At 38.8% G+C, this 19,493-nt stretch overlaps 1 protein-coding gene across 1 annotated transcript; it reads left to right on the top strand.

Annotated features, from left to right (window-relative positions):
• The first annotated feature begins 8,440 nt into the window (after nt 1–8,440).
• On the top strand, nt 8,441–15,119 carry LOC139121315 (uncharacterized). The gene is made up of 2 exons (XM_070686104.1): nt 8,441–9,024; nt 13,292–15,119. The coding sequence occupies exons 1-2, from the start codon at nt 8,691–8,693 to the stop codon at nt 13,879–13,881; spliced, it is 924 nt and encodes a 307-aa protein (XP_070542205.1). The 5' UTR covers nt 8,441–8,690; the 3' UTR covers nt 13,882–15,119.
• Nucleotides 15,120–19,493: the final 4,374 nt, after the last annotated feature.

Below are 19,493 nucleotides of genomic sequence, written 5' to 3'. Positions count from 1 at the left end.
TAGTACATGTACATTGCTGGTTGCAGCTACATACTTCCTGTAAACTCCATATAATTGACCTTTTGGGGTATGTGCGTGTCGATTCCATACAATACCCCTCCGCAAGGACGTATTTCAAATGCAGGTAATAGCCGATAGTAAAGCATGAGACACAGATGTGAATGAATTGGTTTTTCCCCCTTTGTTGCACTTGAATCGTTATCGTAAATAAACTCTTCAAGTTCCTGCGGTTTGTCGCTCATACCGGGCGCTCTTCGTGCTTTAATCACCCGCCACTGCTTCAAAGCTGCAGGCGATACTGCACGGTATGGTCACGTGACACCATGACCTCGCGGCGATTCTATACGATACCCAGAAGCCAACAGTATAGTATGACACACAAATATGAATAAATTGGTTTGTATCGTCCTCCTTTTACCAAAAAATGATATCTATTTCACAGCTGAACGTAAACATTTCTCCATGTATTATGATTTGATATTTTTGGATGAAACACTAAATCAGCCACATCTTCCCTTCTTATAGTTGCACAAAATATGGTGACCCTCCCTCAAATGTATGAAATACCATATCTCTTCAAGAATTCTTGCGTGATAAATTGCGACTGTCCCTCCAAAAACACCAGCCCTCCCCTCCGTAATTGTCCCTAACATAACGATTGAACCAATTGCTATAACAATTGAAGCAATCGTTATGTAAATTATCTGATACCGTTTCAGTTATTCCTGGGGAGAATACCGCAGTGGTTGGGGGGGGGGAGGGTCAAGTTTTAGAATGTCGGACAAGGGGGAGGGTCACATAGTTGACAGGAGGAGGGTCACATTTTACGGTACAGGTGAGCGCGAAATTCCCCGGCCCACCCCCCTGTAATTACTGAAGGCTAGTTCCTGACAGCTGTCACACAAACTCGGAAGTCCCTGTGTACACAATGCTTGAAAGGTTCATTTTTCACGTCATAGGTGAGGTACTTTTCACCTGATACCGTCCTTTTATAGCTACAAACGATCTTTGCAATGCGCAAGATTCAACAGAGGAAACTGCCCTAAGAATCATACCTTCGTGCATGGTGTACACAGGCCTTGGGACTATCCACACAAACAGAAAACGTACGTACACGCACACCTTTTACGTCACACGTAGTGATTTTCTGTTAGACTTTCGTGCATATTCCCCTACAGTCGACAGACAAATAAATGCCCTGAGTAGCAACGTATAAGGGGACGCATGTTGTATTGCGAAAACAAGTGGAACAATTACCGTACGTGTTGTTGAGACCAGAATGAGAGAAAGCCACAAAGGATCGACTTGGCGTCTCGTCTGAGGCACAAACACCGAAGTATGTAGGATAACCTCTATCTTCAACTTGGATGGCGCTGTATGACTGTAGTATAAAGTCTATACAGCCACTTAGGAAAAGGAGAGAGGGGTGAACTCTCCTTCGCCTCTGGGATTACTCTTTTAATTTTTTAAATTTTCTTTTCGGTTTTATCTATATCTAGACGGAAAAGCTTACGATAGATATCGCCAACAATACAACTCATATGTTTCGGTGTTTCTCGGTGTAAGGTTGAGGAAGGGATCGCCGCTGGTGTCACTCTAGACTTGCTCTAAGTTGGGGCATCATATCAAAACAGAAAACACTGAAGGAATAAACTTCAGCAAACTGCCAGGTCAGGTACTTGGCTCGTGCTTAGATCTTTGGGTGAACGCCTTGCTTTGCAGGACAGTAACTGCTCTGAAGAGACAAGCCAAGCGACTGGGGAGGGGGGGGGCGGAGAGTCTAGTGTCGTATTGCCATAGCATGGGTTTTGGACACAGGCGTTATGTTGACCGGATAGTTTGTAAAAGTGTAGTTTACGCTATGAGCTTATGCTACGATCCGACGTTCTGTTACGTAGCCTTTAACTAACAGTAGGAGAGGGAAAACTGCTATTACCCAGTCTGGTACCGATGTAGAAAAGCGCCCTCACCGTGACATACACACATCGGCCGGATTGCCCACTCTGATTCGGATGGATGCGTTAATTTCCGGATTTCAGTTTTGATTTTCACACATTGAAACATCAGATCTGCAAATTCAGCAATATGGCAGACGTTATAATTCAGTGCATGACAGGAATTCTAAAAGGTGATCTTCGTTTATGTTACTCTATGGCACAGTCACCTGTGGTCTATTCCGCTCTGCGTCTATGCGCCCCATATACATGATAGACGTGTGTACATATGCCTGAGAAGGGCATATGTACATACGAGGCGCCAGATGTAAAAAAAATAATTTACATAGATACATACATACATAGATACATACATACATAGATACATACATAGATACATACATACATACATACATACATACATACATACACACACGCATATATATATTAATATATATATATATATATATATATATATATATATATATACATATATATTTTTTTTTTTTGTGTGTGTGTGTATGTATGTATGTATGTATGTAAATTATTTTTTTTACATTTGGCGTCTCGTATGTACACACGTCTATGGGACGCATAGACGCAGTGCGGAACTGACCACAGGTGACTGTGTTCTATGGTGACGACAACTGATCGGGAATGACGATTTGACGACATTACTGTGAATGAGTTCATTAGAAACCATGCACAAATCACCAACAGCTGCCGCATATTCCTTAGACATAATTAGATCAATGTCAGCATGAATACTGCAAATGTGACGAAATTTTGAGCTGTGATGAAAAAAGCGCCCTCAGTGATGTATTTGTAGAATCCATGCCCGTTGCTGTGATAGGGTTGCTTACATTACTCCCTGTAACCACAGAATGCACAGTAGAGATTTATCTTCTCACAAAAGTTTCACATCCAGGCTCAAGCCAAACAACCATCGCTGCAGGTATCAAAAGTCAAAGGTCAGCACTATATTTGTTCTTAGGGAGCGTTCAGTTATTATGGCCGGGGTGGGCCGGCAAATTCTTCCTGCGCATCCAGTCAAAATAAGTGAACCCCCCTACCCATTGCACCAAAAAATTGATGACCCCCTTTTAAGATGATAAAAATTTCATGACCCCCCTCCCTAACATTACTTGAGTAAAGCTGCACACACAAACACCTCGGGGGCGGGCGGGCGGGCGGGCGGGCGGGCGATAGAATCAAAAAAAAAATTCTCAGATTTTTTCAAACGACCCTCCTTACAAACTCACAAAGTGTTAATGTTCAAATTTCCCCTTCTGACATGCTATAATTTTGAAATTATCCCTCAAAGGGATTGGACAGAAATTACAGGCGCATCGCAATATTTTTGCGGAAGCGTGTGTACAAAATTTTGATATTTGGTTTTAATTGATAATTAGCAATTGATAATGTTGATTCACTGTACATGGTAGTCTATGCGGAAACTATAAATACTTTTTTCCAATACAAAACTATCTAAATCTGTGTATTTATAGACGTTTGATAATTCAAAGGTTGATATGTGTGCAAGAAATTGGATTTTGGAATTTCACCGAAATGTTGATTCACTACTACATTGGAGTCTATGAGAAAACTATGAATAATTTTTTTACAATGCTAAACTAAATTAATTTGTGCTTTTATAGGTGTTTGATAATTGATATAAATGTCCTTGATTCAAATAGGGTATTTGAAAGTTCAGAGGTGGACAACAATTATGATAATGGAATTTCACCTGAAAGAATTATTTAACTTTTCATGTTACTAATGTAGTCTACAGGTAACTATTAAATAATTTCCCCGACAAAACTTGCTATAGCTCTAATATGTAAGTAATAGGAACTGTTCATTGCCCTCCGTGAGCTCGATTTACAATAAAGCAATCAAGGCTAAGAGTTGCCAAGTCAAGATGTTCATGTGACAGAAATTATACTTTTGTTCAGATTTACAGTCAAATGACTTCAGAGAATGAGATCATGCAGCGAATCATTTTTATCTCCCAGAATATTTCTGAACACTGAAACTGCTTTTTGACGGGACTGATGCTCATGAAAATTAAGTTACCCCCCCCCCCTCTGAGCTGTTTGAAAAATACATGAACCCCACTTTGCAGTTTTCAAATCTGAGGTGAACACCCCCGGATTTTGCCGGCCCACCCGGCCATAATAACTGAACGCTTCCTTATACAGCATGCAAGACATCATCGTCGGGACAGACACTATCTTGTTCGAACAGAGAAATCTTCAACTTGAATATTACCTGTAGGCATGATATGACTGGTTTGTAGAATTAATATATAACTTTAAAGGCGTCAACGTATACATTATTGTGTTCTCATGTCAACAAAATATTTGCATTGAACCACAGGGTATTGCAAGCACCATTCGTCTGGAAGTTATGATCAATACATGTCATGTGTTAAACATTTTAATAATACCTTATGAGCTGCTAACGAGTTATTTGGTCAGGGCGATAAGCCCCCGCGTTGGTGATTGGTAGAACAAATTAATGAAGGGGAGGGGCAATTAACATATTTGGACGTTTGCTTTGAAATATACTATACAGAGACACAGACGAGAAAAATATTGCGAGGGTAAAGTAATAGGCATACACATGACGCAGGTAAGGCTTGTGTAATAACAAATGTTAAATAATGACATTTATTGATCATGACTTCTAAGTATCGCTTGCAATACCCTGAGGTATGACAAGCATCGACAGTGAAGTGTTTCGAGCTGGTTGAAGTTCAGAATCCTGTGCATTGTTGCTGAAAAAAATAGTTATATAATCATGAATTTTCGTGAATACTAAGTATTAATAGTAGTATCAAGCTATGCAAACAAACACTATGAGGAGTTGACCCTATCGTTTTTGTAAGGACGATCAGGGAACAGTATTGCAGTCCGTCAGACGTGCGTTTTCCTTGAGTGAAAATCGAGTTTGTTTGAGATGAAGACGATGGCAATGAACTTAGACTGTGGCAATGAACTTAGACTGAAATGCATGACCAGTCCGATGGGGGCGACTTGCAGCGATTTCGAAGCTGTTATCGAATTGGTTGGCAGAATCTTACCGTTACAATTAAATAATACAAATAAACTCCCTAAGTTGCTGTGAATAGTGACAATCGACCAATCAGATATAACCTTAACCTTGCAAACACGCTGCGAGTCAGCCGGTCCGATGACGCAGGGAGGGGAAAGAAAGGGCGCCGTAGAAAGCATGGATATTTGACAATAAAGATATGCTAGGTAATTTAATATCGTTGCCCCATCTATGATCCATCCTATAATTTGATACTTCTGATACTTAATCGTGAATTGTCACAATCTCATGTTTTCAATTTCGTAAGGTATACGCCTCGATGATAGCTCGTCAGACTCTCAGATTTTCACAATTCTTTTTTAACCTACCAATTTTTGGGGCTGATTTTAAAGCTCTTGGAGTAAGAAAAATCTTCACTTCTTAGTTTTTCGAAAATCATATTAATTTAGAGTTAACACAAAAATAGCGGCCATTTTGAATTTCAATTTATCGGTAAATATCTGGTAATTTGTTTCTCATGTACAAAACTTCGCACCGTGACCACTGATTTTTATTTTTCAATTGGTAAGAGAATGGTTGAAAGTTTCGCTGAGGAAAGTTTGAGCAAACATTTAAGTCTCATTTTCGAGGCGAGATAAAACATGTACTTTTGTAAAATACAAGGTGGTCGAAGACAATGAAAACTTCCCTCTGAGGAGAAACATAAACGCGAAGTCAGCGTCTTGCCTTCACGTGGACCGCGCCTCACGACTGAAAAGTTAGTTTTTAAATATTTCTCAAACTCCCGAAAGGAAACTACGAATCATTCTAGCAGGGGTCTCTGTGCAATGTTTTGGATTATTTGAAATTTAAGATTCGATTTGCCACTACTCTCTATTAACTACATGGGAAATTGTACATTTTTCTATTTCAAGTTCGCATTCGTTTATTTTCCAATGTGAAAATTTCTCGGACCCATACTCTTCAACAGGGCAGCAGAGCAGTGAAGTTTTGCAAACAAATTGAGTGTCCCAAGACCTGTTCCCGTTGCGCTCTCTTCATCGAGTCGATTTCATGAAAACTTGGCGCGCACTGATTTGTAAAATAGAGTTGTACTGAGTTTTTATGGGATTTGTGTTCCATAGATGGCAAATAATCAGAAAGCATTCATAAAATTCACACTTTATTCAATTTTGTATACATTACTAAGGTTGACCATTTTTAATTCTTGCTGAACACTCGAGGGGTCAATTACTAGTATTCTATTGTACATCGTGTGTAGTCTGCTTGCCAAAAATTTCCCACAACACCTATTGGTAAGTAAAATGACGTATGTCAAGTAAAGTTGCCATTGAAACAAATGTAAAAGTTAAACAATCTGTGGTACAATGCGACCAGTCGATAGTTTAATTTATTCATTCGAATAGAAAAATAGAAATTAGACTAATTACGATGACGTTTGTAAATGAATTACTGATTGACCCAAAAGTAACATCATCACAAGGGTTCTTACCAATGTGTCATACTTTCGGTGGTGTTGATAACCCGTTCATTTCGAAAAAGACCAAAACGAGCTTCATCAAGACAACGAAATGTTGAAAAATTATCATTAACCTAACTTCTGATTTCTGTTTGAATGAAAAAATTAGAGTATGGTGATTGACCGCAATGTACCACGGATTTAAAACGTCAGAAATGTTACTTGATGGTTTATCAAACAAACCGTTTCCAAAATTACAGGATTGCTGAGGGTGGAGAAATACTCTTACGATATAGGCAAATTGGGTATTTGAAATTGTGTCTGCTGCGGGCATATCTGACAATCTGTCGGTGTTTTCAAAGCCAAACACCGCCGCTGTTTTTTATTTTGTGCTTGTAAACAGCCTGAGTTGCCCACGCAAACACTCGTCACTGAAAATTATTTTTAAAACTTGAAACGGTGCCCAAAATCAAAGTGGACAAGTATGATTGGACGCCTTTAGTCGGAAGTCGAAAAATTCAACTTTCTGTTAATTTTGAAAATCCAAAGAAAGGGAGAATACTGTTATTAAAGCCCCAGTGCTGCTAGCTTTCGATTGTTTTTTCATTATTTTTATTTTATAAAATTGCAACTTCTTATTCTACTCCGCAAAGAATGTTGAAACACCCACTATTTAGCTTGTCAACTTAGCGTCTATATGGTGTAAAATGCATGAATATTGTTTACATTTGAATTCTAGACCGGACCAGAAGTCAGTTTTTAACAATAACAATGCACTTTACAACCATGGGGGCTGAGTTGACAAGCTGGATACTGTGTATATCAACATTCTTTGGGGAGAAGAACAAGGAATTCTGGTTCACATTCAAAATAAAAATGGTGAAATTATCATCAAAAGTTAGCAGCACTGGGGCTTTAATAAAGAGGCACAAGGGTTGAAGGAGAAACGTAACTGTTCGCAAGGCAATGAAAAAGCGAAATCCCACATCATAAAGGCTTATGAAAGACATTCAATTCAATTTTATCCCGGTGAAGAAATTGCTGATGAAAATTAGGAAATTTACCCAACTTCAAATTGTTTGTTTCAATTTGATACAAGTGCGAAATCCATGGTGCTTAATACTGGACCGTGATTTTTTTTTCCAAACAAGTGTATCGAGGTCAACAGATATGTAATATTCTGACTTATGAAAGGGATGCCCTTATTTCACATGCTCGCTACCTTCAACTTTTGTCTCGATGAACAAGTGATTGGTAGCAAAGGGCCCTGATCTGTAGTTTAAGTTCAAGAGCAGGGTGTTTGCAGCGTCGTATTCAATAACGACGGTTATTTTTATGCCATTCTCCCACAACCACAGTCCCTGGTTTAAACGATCGTGTTGAGATATATAGGTAACTATAGCATAAGCAGATTCTTTTCTTTGATCGAAGTCTGCAAGTCGGCAGAAGAGTTATTCTTATCAATATTCGTATCCTCTTCCTTCGTTTTCTATTTTCGTTCCGAGTTCGCAATTAGTGGTGCTAGGCTGATGACGATACGCAATGTGGTATGATGTATGCGTTTGTCTTTACAACGCGGATCCGTCAGTCAGAAAACTGTGAGCTTTTTAATCATTGTTGGAAAAAAATCGTAGATAAACCTCCACTTATGCTTCATCTTCAAGTCTACTTTATTGCAACGTGTGATCAAATACCCGCAGCCTGAAGGTAGATGCATGTACTCTGTTGTCAAAAGCCGCCAGTAATTAGCTATTTCTTTGTTTTACAAATCACACACATCGGCGAAATAAATACCAAAATGCCATATTGTGTCAAATTTCTGTCGTCTGCCGACGGACGGCAACTGTTGCTGTGTCAAAGTCGTGTGAACGGGTCTTTAGAAAGTCGACCGACCTTTGACAATACTGGTAATTTATACATGATGTCCACCATGCTATATATATCCACCTCTCTGATGATTTCATTCATACGACCTGCGCTTAGAGGTTCATCGCATAACAGTCCTTCGACCAGCAACATGTTGATGCAAGTCACGGAAATAGAACGCATCGCTTCTGTGTGTTTGTATGCGTCTGTCCGAGTTGGCAATTTGCGTATCCATAAAACCCATCCCAGCAGCCTGTAACGTCCATGTCTCGATTCGGTCCATGAGTCCTGGTGCATTAGGGGGCTGAGGCGGTTCAACTTGGAAACCTGAAAGTGTTTTTTGTCGTAGTGACGGGACAGAGCGGGAGTCCGCCATGCCGGGCGAGAGGAGCAGGCGAAGTAAGCGATCGTCATCGAAGCCGGTGAAAACTGTCACCGTAGCCTTATGTTCAATGTCGACACCGGGCACCATCCAGCTGTTATACGACAAGCTAATTGAGTCCGGATATGCCAAAAAAGTAGTGCACATCAAGGTACAAAGCGGACGAGCCTTTTCCACGAAGGACATCCAGGACTTCGATGTTGTCATCTTGTGCCATTCTAAAAACTGGAAATCGTCACAAAAATTCCGCAGTAAGTTCAACGAACTGACTGAACTGCCATATCAATATTACCAACAATTTTTGAGAGAGGCGGAACGGGTCAAAGGTGAGAGTATATTTTATTAATTACTTATTTCAGAACAGGATTGAAATTAAAATAGAAATGTTTAACCGAGAACCGTAATGTTCAAAAACCATACCGTAAGTTAAGCCCGAATTTGGGTTGTATATCAGCGAAACGCTTTCTTTTTTAGGACAAAATGGTGGACGCTTTTGAAATATACGCAGTTAAAACTATTTTGAGAACCACTACGCTGATTCATATCGCTCATCGTTTTATTTTAGGAAAGACGAAAAAACACATAATTATCCAGTGGAATAGACAACAGGAAGAGAACTCTGCCAAAACATGTCAAATATCATAATGTGTCACAGGTTGCCACAATTTGACAGTTTCGAATTGAGTAAAACGTCGATTCTGTCTTTATTTCGGTCAGTGTTGTCGTAGAATAAGTCATCAGCTCTGTGTGTCAAAGTTCGAGGATATCAATCACAAATCAATTGACAGACTAGTTGATGATTGAGGTTTGTTTTGACACTGGGGATCCTAATAATCTGACATCACAAACTTACATCTACAGAAAAATAGGACGAACTTGTACTTCACTCCCTGTGTCGTGTAAGGGCGCGGCTGATTATTTTTTTATAATCTTCTCTGCTAGTTTCATTTCGTATGGGTATTAAAAACGTGACTATCTTGTCTGAACACGACTATAACAAACATTTAAATTTATTTACATAATTGTCTTTTTCAGCATACAGTAAAGACTGTACACTACTGAAGATCATGAAATGAAAATCTTTTAGCATCAGATTTCAAATTTATCAGTCGGGACTCCATTCTTTAAAGACTTTGTCGAGGTGATCACCTGGCTTCATTGGAAAGAAAATCGTGTGGAAAGCGCGGATTAATGCGGTTACGTCACTTTACGTCATCGCAAAAATAATGACGTAACAATAACCATATGATGACCTATTTAGAGGTGTTGACAATAGCCCCTGTAGCTTTTTACGCCACCATCACTCGCTTACAATGAAAAACAGATTATGAATATGAAAAGATCTCGTTCTGAGGTTGACGAGAAGCTTTAGTGATTAGTCAATTGTTATATGCTCTCCTGACTGTAGAAGAGTCACTCTCGACGAAGTATGCTGATTTTGTCAACTTGAAAATGTCAAATGTAAAGCCAGATATTAAGTCATATTAAAAATTCCCAGAGCGGTGATGCTGGTGTGCCACGATCCTAAACGCTATAAAGGACTATTTTTGACGCTCATTGGACTCCGTTCAGGTTTTTTAATTAATAAAATAGAAAGTCATCTGCCACAGCTTCTAAGGAATTTAGCTTTGGATATGAATTCATTCGAATAATTTCTTTATCTAAAAAAAGACGAAGACAACCTCGCTTGAGAAGTATTCTAAATGAAATGAATCAATCACTGACTTGGAGCAAGTTTAAATGTTCTCGAGCTTTAATCTCTGTCTATCGGTCCCCGATTTAACTGTCCCGGCCTGACCAAACCCTCCCCTCTGTCTGCCAATTCTCGGTGCCATTTCCTCATTCCGAAATGATCAATACCAATTTTCTGGTGTTTGGACAAGCAGTCGACCATCCCTGTTAGGTTGCGTTCAGTCGGAGTTGACTTTAACCAGAAGATGAAAATGATTATGTCCAACGTCGACGTCCAAAGACACGATGACCCTGAATTTATTACCATGAATTCTGTCCATTGTTGATCTTTTAGAATTCAATATTTTTCCCCTGTTTATTACGACTAACCGTTGTTCCATGAGAAGATTTTAGTATCCAAATTAAAAGATAAAACAGATGACTGTAGAGCAATATGGGAAGTTTCCTCACGAATACAAAACACCATGATATGGGAATTTTGTCGTGTTTTCGCGTTTGCAAAGTGATGTCGAAAATCATCGCGTTTTAAATTTTAAATATCACACCTTTCGAAAAGATTGATTAAAACACAGTCCCTCTATCCACCTGGATAGAGGGACTGTGATTAAAATCAATCTTTTACGTTCTTAACGATCATCGGTCTGACAAAACGGACACCCATGACTTCAATTTTGCTTCTTCTTTAATATGTCACATGAACATCACATGTTGCCGCCGTCTTTCGCGTGTTAAACTGTGACACGCGATCATTTTATGAAAATGACGTCAACATTGTTCTGCTTTTGTGAATGTGTCATGTTGTTAGTGAGTCCGTTCGCCACCCACGGACATTCGCTGTCGTGTTTTCTACAGTAAACTGACCATTTCCGTCGGCCCTTTCAAATGCATGATTACAACATTACCATAATACGGGTTCTTCATGAATATTAACAAGGTATGCCCCTACCAATATTCTGCGTTCGCGAAAAGGCCGCCTTACGGATATGCTGGTAGGCACGATCAGAACAAATGTCATTGGAACTCAGCCGACCTAAGGCCGATATGAGGGACCCATTCGTAATGAAATAAGACCGCCTTTAAACAGGTGTTCATGAGCGCTTTGCTGGAGGACGTAGAGTATTTTAAATGACGATGTTTGGGACGGAGCCTCTAAATAGCTCCTGTAAAGAACAATGGGCGTGGTCAGGTCGTGTTAGATCCATGGAGGTAAACAAACGACCTCCATGTCAGTACATACCTGTATAGACATTTGGAAAAAAACAAAAGACATTCGTTAGCTATGGTTTGCAGGGATATAGCATTGAAATTAACAATGGTACGCAGTGTTCATGGAAATCTGCAATAAAATCCGTTGTTTGAAATGCCTAAACAACTTGAGATACTCTTCTTAGCCAGGGAATGGCAAGAAATGAAAGTGTGCCATTCAGATACCGGGGCTGCAGTCTCAGATCTGGCAGTTACTACATCTGGGGCAGAGGTCAGCTGAATTATATTGCTGTGGACCACTCTGTGGACAGCCGATTTGCTAGGGCTGATATTAATCTTCGGGAAGGCATCAACGGGGAGGGTGCTCGCGTGTCAGGAGGAGAAAACATCTTTGGAAAACTTGGAGGGACATGTAGTTCCAAATAGCTGAAGCCACCCTGCAAGAAATTCGACATTTGCGTGAGATTATCGACAAGTGTGTAGTTTTTGTGTGGACGACATAATTAGATGTCGGTTCTACCTAGCATAGTCCTGGGCGACTGCCTTGAATTTTGAATTCACGGTCCGGGAGGATCATGATAGCGCCCCCGAAATAATAGCAGGGTTATAAATTAGGGTTACACGGTATTCTACAATGATTTCATACTCAGAGACATGGCATATGGCAGAGCATGACCATGGTATGATCTACATTTTTCTCAGAACGCCATTTATACTGTCAAGAATGTTATTTTATTGTCACTCTTATATAAAACCAGCAAGTATATAATGCAAGTGTGAGACAAATGAATATTCTGTTTAAAAAGGAATCATTAGCTAACATTTTAATACCAAAACAATGCATAATGAATACTACTAGTAACCACTTCGCATCTTGCACTGAGAGGCAGCAAGGCTGAAAATGATGCAACAGTTTTTTACTGCACGGTTTGGAGGGCCCCATTAAGATCATCCATTTAGACCTTCCTTTAGACCCACCACCACAAGAAATCACATTAATCGCGGACTTTCCTTGGAATAAAAACATCAAATACAACTTTTGGAGGGGTTTGGAATTAGGGTTAGGGTTAGTTATAGGTACTTAATGAGTGTTGTATATCCTACCTACAGAAAAAACAATTGGGTTGGGGCCTTAAGGAAGTATTTCCATCAACGGCCACAATGAAACCCCGAGTTTCCCTCTCATCTAAATTATACTGGTTCGACGGTGCTTTGCAACCTCATCTAGAGAAAGGATAAAGTCTATATCTAAAAAAATATATTCAGGTATTTCATGTGTGGGTTTTATTGAGCACAAATTTGACTTTTCGTCTCAATTATCGATCATATTCTTTCAAACATCGTTTAACAAAATTTATAAAAAAATACTCAAATCCATGAAAAACCATCTACTTGTAAACTGAAATGTCATTGTTATGTAATATTCAAAACAACGTGGCGGGTTCTTTTTCGTTTTAGCTTGTATAAACAATACATATTGCTAGCATTTAAATGTCCTTCAGACGCGAAAAAATAGCAGAACTGTCATACTAAATAAGGTCAGATTCGTCCAGCGACCTAGACTTCTATTTGTTTTACGGTTAAGTTTGTAAAAAGTACCATCATGAATCTGCAACAAAGAATTTTACAACCCTCACGGTATTGATCTTCAAACCATAGATGTAATATCAATCTTGTATTTGATTTACCTGCCAGGCAAAGAATGTGTCGCCATGGTGATACACGATATGGACATGACCTTGACCATTGCTGAGAAGGACGACAGGCGACAGGATTTTGTAGAAGACTACCAGAACCTGAGCCGCTATGTATCTGACGTCATAGTATGCGGGGACATCAGCAGCGTCAGCAGTTACTGCTTTGACGCCGTCACAGAATTTGATGACGAAAACGTCAGACAATTGCAAAAATTCCTTCGGCGGGCTTCCCGCCATGCTGCGGGTCGGGTTCCCACCGCCGCCACCGCCGCCGCGAGTGCCGGATCTGATAGGGAAGACGAACAGGGGTGTTGTATGTGTTTTAGGAAAGGTTCTTGGATATCTAGGAAACTACTGCATTCAGGCTCCGGATCTAACGGCCAGACGTCACTGAATTCAAATCCAAATGGTTACGACAAGGGTCTCGCGAACGGCTCAGCGGTCCGGTACGATTCGATGGGGACCGTGGAGATAGAATTAAAAACTGTGCCCATACAATTAGAGCATTCGTTGGACCTGTACGATTCTGGTAGCAATCCACTGCTAGCCAGCGGTACCAGCTACGGCAGCTATGGCAGTGGAAAATAATACTTCGTTATAGGATCACAACAGCAGACATTATCATCACTGGAAGTTATTTTGGGAGAAATATTTATTTTCATTAAAGGATAAATCACAGAACAAAAATCGGACGTTTCAGCCAAGTCACGACAGGACATTTTTTTTGTTTTGCTTTCGATGCAACTAGTCACCATATGGGCCGTGAAAACATACGTTGTTATAAAGAACCGCAATCGCACACACCAAATCAAAATACATCAAAGAAAGATGGTTAATATCATATCCTGGTCCCTCGTAACTTTATTATAAGCGGATCCAGACACACCCTTTTGCTGAATTCGTTTCAAATTTATCAAATCCAGACGGACTTTTCACTTCAGTCGTATGGGGACACACCCTACTTCAATTGGACATATCTGGCTCTTGTAGTGATAATATCGCTGTTTTACAATAATTATACAAAAAATAAGCAGCGCCCTTTTTGTCTAGTCCTTTGCACTGTTTATTTAGTGGAGTCATTCCTTGCCTCTTATGAGCAGGGCGAGGGCAGTGGAAGTTTAGGATAAAAATGAATAAATTTAGTCTGCAACTGATTTTAACCAGATTCAATCATTATGATTGGCATGTAATTTACCAAACCCCTACGTATAGTGATTCAATGGGCACAGTGTTAACAGAAAAGCTGCGTCGTTTCGATACTCACATTCACATTGTGTATGGCAAGTCCTGAAATATAGTTTCATATTCTACGCGTGACTATTTACATCTTTTGAGATCTAGATCTGTGATTGAATTGGACGGCAACATTCACTCTGAAAATGTAACGCGTGAATTAACCCTCTTGAATACAGTAATATCTCCTCTCAACCCAGAGAGAGAGAGAGAGAGAGAGAGAGAGAGAGAGAGAGAGAGAGAGAGAGAGAGAGAGAGAGCGATTGAGCATGTGTGCCAGTGTGTGTTATTGTTAAAAGAAAAAGGAGAGAGTTAACTTGCGGGTTTGTTTGAAGATTGTTTGAGGGAAAGGTTAATTTGCTAAGGCCGTTCTATTTCGTCATTTACTCTGTTTCTACATATATTCTATTCTAATTCTTTGTATGGGATTTTTATATCATGTATATTGTGATCCTGGGTTTTCAGTTTTAAGAAAATACCCGCTTGACAGTGTATGTTTATTCATCCACGGCAATCTTGTCAATGAACTCGAGTTCATGGTTTGTGAGCATGGCTGGAAAATATCATAATAAACAATACATATTTAGGTAAAACCTGTTTGTTTTATTTGCGTATTAAATCTTGCAAATAAGAATCTCGAGTATGTATGTATGTATGTATGTATGTATGTATGTATGTATGTATGTATGTATGTATGTATGTATGTATGTATGTATGTATGTATGTATGTATGTATGTATGTATGTATGTATGTATGTATGTATGTATGTATGTATGTATGTATGTATGTATGTATGTATGTATGTATGTATGTATGCATGTATGTATGTATGTGTGTGTGTGTGTGTGTGTGTGTGTATGTGTATGTATGTATGTATGTATGTATGTATGTATGTATGTATGTATGTATGTATGTATGTATGTATGCATGCAAGCATGCATGAATGTATGTATGTATGTATGTATGTATGTATGTATGTATGTATGTATGTATGTATGTATGTATGTATGTATGTATGTATGTATGTATATGTATGTATGTATGTATGTATTGTATGTATGTATGTATGTATGTATATATGTGTGTGTATGTATGTATGTATGATGTATGTATGTATGTGTGTGTGTGTGTGTGTGTATGTATGTATGTATGTATGTATGTATGTATGTATGTATGTATGTATGTATGTATGTATGTATGTATGTATGTATGTATGTATGTATGTATGTATGTATGTATGTATGTATGTATGTATGTATGTATGCATGTGTGTATGTATGTATGTATGTATGAATGTATGTATCTGTGTTTCAGTGTTTCCATTTCTGTTTGTCTATCTGCTCTCTCTATTGTATTATTGTTTTAATCAGAGTGAAACAATGTAACATTGTGCTGGACTACATTTATTGACAATCTCGAAGTTGTAATAAACGAAAGGCTTCGTCGTGTTGCCTTATGGCGACGCACTCATCAATTGAACACGGACCGTGCACTCTATAGAACAGCCATCCATATTCGAATAGGTATAAAGCTAATGACACAGACTGGGAAACACACGTTTGACTATGGTATCGTTTCTAAGAGCCTCATTCATTGGAACTCCTTTAAAATAAAAGTGATTATCACGTGATCTGACTTTGCCAATCACTGGATCTTAAAAACGGAATGGATGCAATATCCTTTGCGAATATGTTGGTACGAAATAACAAGTGTCTCGAATGTAACTGCGTCTGAAATTCCCATATCTACAAATTTGGCGATAATCCTTATACTTTAGGAAATTTAATTCGCCAAGCCTTAAATGTATACTGTCACCTGTTCCAATTTTGACACAATTACCATAGAAAGAGAAAATCTAACCAATCACAGATTTTAAGCGGGTGGCCGCTTTTTAAAAACAGCGCCCTCACATGGGCATTTTGAATACCAAGGAACGCCCTTGACCATATATGGGCATATTTAGATTACAGGTGACTGTATACCTTTAAATTAGACTGAATATTTGACCTTTTTTTTCAAAAACTGAAAAATACAGAAGAAGAAAACTGCACAAATTTGAATGTCTTGGTACCGTTCTATACTGTTTAAAAACTCTGACAACTATTTCATCTTACATCCAAAAAGTATACATTCAATTTTAGACAGACCAAACTCTTTCAGACGATGCTCGACTAAAAATGAAGTCTTCTGACTTTTACTGTTTGTTCAAACACTGAAAGATTTCAGAAATATAGTTAGCTAATGTTTAAAGTTATATAACAGCAATTTTCTATCTACGAATGCCATTGGCTAAATTTGAGCTACATTTGACATTTTAAGTATTCTTGTCTCTGTGTTTTGTTAATTTCAAGGGAGAAATAAGTTGTTATGGTTGCGCACAAGACTGCGAACGCCCTCCTTTGTTAAAATGTTTCCAAATGTACAACTAAAAGCACACAATGTATTTTTCTTAAGAACCCGCCAGAAAGTCTGTGTTCTAAACGCAAGTATGACAAAAGTCAACCATAAGTCATTAACCCTTTGAACGCCATAGTCAATTTTTGTTGCCTTTATAAGATATTCCAAGTCAATTTTTCTCAGACTTTTGCTAAAATTTTGATAAAAAACTGTAGCCATTGAAGTATGGTGTCCATTTGGTCGAAAATTATAAAAAATTACAGAAAAATTCATAAAAATTGGTAAAATATTGCACTAAAATTTTTGTGGAAAAATCTCAGCACTCGAAGGGATAAGCAGAATGCTATTTAAATACATTTTATCAAACGAAGTTTTCAGCGGAAATGCCAAAGCAGTCAAACAACAACTCACAACACAACGAATAAACCCTGTCTCTGATATACAGTACGATCAACGCGAAAACTAATTATTATTAAAAGAATATAACAAAAACAGAAATGAATACAAATTTTAAAACGCTGTATTTTTTAGCTTTAAACTTCTAGAGGTTGATAATGTTGGCTGGGCATTTATTTAAAACCTAGCAAAGTGAAAAACCAGAATAAAGAAAGCGGAATCTGTCCATAACAGCCATGTACATGTATATCTTCTGAAAGTGTGGAATGGTAAAGACGCCAGCAGTACTAGTCAAAATTTTCCTCGACTTACTGCAAATCAAATTTATGCATATTGCAATGAATCTCAACATCTGAGGATTCACCAACCTTTGAGGAAAATTAGCGTATCTTGTACTGTAACTAATCAGACTGTTGCTAACATGTATGGCAATTCCTCCCGACTAGCATTTCCATGTAGTTTCATATTTTAACTACTTTTCTTTTACAAAATGTCAAAACATGTATAACGATATAACCTCAGCAATAAGAGAGGATGCCAGAGTACTGAGTTTTATTTTGACATTAAATACTGTGCGCGATTCCGCAAAAACCACTTTGAAAAGTCAAATGTTTAAAAAAAAACTTGCATGAAGTTGAACTGCAATGGCCTACGAAAAATTCACTTGTTTTTATAGCACGTTTGATGACTGTAATACTGAATATGGGAGGGAACGACATGATTTGCAAACACATATTTTTGGCGGGAAAACTTCACTAGATTGGAGTGAAGCAATGTTTACAGAGGGAAGAGATTACGTCAGGCTCATTTTGCGACAAAAATTTGCGTCCATGTAGTGCGCGAACTCTGCAATCCCGCGACGCTAAAGTGCCATGACCGTTTCTACTCGAAATCGGGAGAGAACGGGTCAAAATCCGCGGCAAACCATCAGAGGAATATGAAAATAATAATTTTTGACTTCTTGTCTGCAGAGAACCCCACTTCTGATCTTTCAGCATGAAGGTTTAACACAAAATTACTCGGAGCGGCCGTGACTGAACGCACAGATCACGCGCTAATGAGGTTGGGGCAAAAAATATGAATGTTACAAATTACGCGCCAAATTCCTCTCACCCTGATTGCGAAAAGTTCGTTACATCTCAGTGCCTAATTGGCTGAGGGCAGAACCGAATTCGGTCGTAAATTTACGTTCAATTTACTCTCAAATGCATTGATGCAATTTGATCAGCTTCCCTCTTTGATGTTGACCCACATATTTTAAACCTTAATGAAAAATTTAATATTTCGACGCCGAGATTTGGCGGTGTCGTCACCCCCATCTGACATAATGTGGTCTCCAATCAGTTGCATGACTGTTTTTGAGATGGTTTTGAAGTTGGCTAATCAAAATGAATTGATTTCAGAATACGCGCGCCGCCATGATATGCTCTTTCCTCCGATTGCAGGGATTTTTAATTCACGTACTCCCCATTTTAAAATTGTCGTTAATTTTCAGCGCTACCGCGTAGGACGCGAAACGAAAATTGCTGAAAAATTGGAAATCAAAGGAAATTACTCTGGCGTATTGTGAGTGGGGTTGGAAATGAATTTCACTTGACAGTCGGCTATCTTTTGCCGGTGAATTTGCGGGTTCGTTGCCAAGGCTACTGCATATGTAGATTACAGGCAGTGCTCGCTGATGGAGTTCACGGCCTTCAGAATACCAACATGCACTCGGGTAATACAGTCTCTGGTAAGGGGACATGACCCCCTGTCATTCATCGATTTCATGGTTATTAAAGGCGTATCGCATCGAAATTTCACGCTCTATCTGAAAGCGTTTCAATGATGGACTTCAAATCAGAAACATACAGCGATGAAAATATTTGAGAGAATCTGCGACTCGTGTGCCATGGCAAATGGTGACTTGTATTGCAAGTATTCTCACGCGGGATGTCCAGAGTATGAAAGCCCGTAAAATACATTGTTGGAAGAAAAAGAAAAATTTCATCTCGCACATATATTTTTTTTCTGTCAGAAATGTACCTTACGGGCTTTCATACCAGAGAAATAAATGCATAATCTCAAAATTTGTTCACATGAAAATGACTGAAGTGCTTCGGCAAATTAGATTTCGGCACGGCAACTCCTTTCAAGGTGTTCGATTGGGTTTAAATATCATTGTACGTATAAT

Source organism: Ptychodera flava, chromosome 21 (genome assembly GCF_041260155.1).
Source record: "Ptychodera flava strain L36383 chromosome 21, AS_Pfla_20210202, whole genome shotgun sequence".
In the NCBI taxonomy this organism is placed as follows: Eukaryota; Metazoa; Hemichordata; class Enteropneusta; family Ptychoderidae; genus Ptychodera; species Ptychodera flava.
The sequence above is the reverse complement of the archived record's forward strand: the minus strand, read 5'-3'. Positions and strand labels throughout refer to the sequence as shown.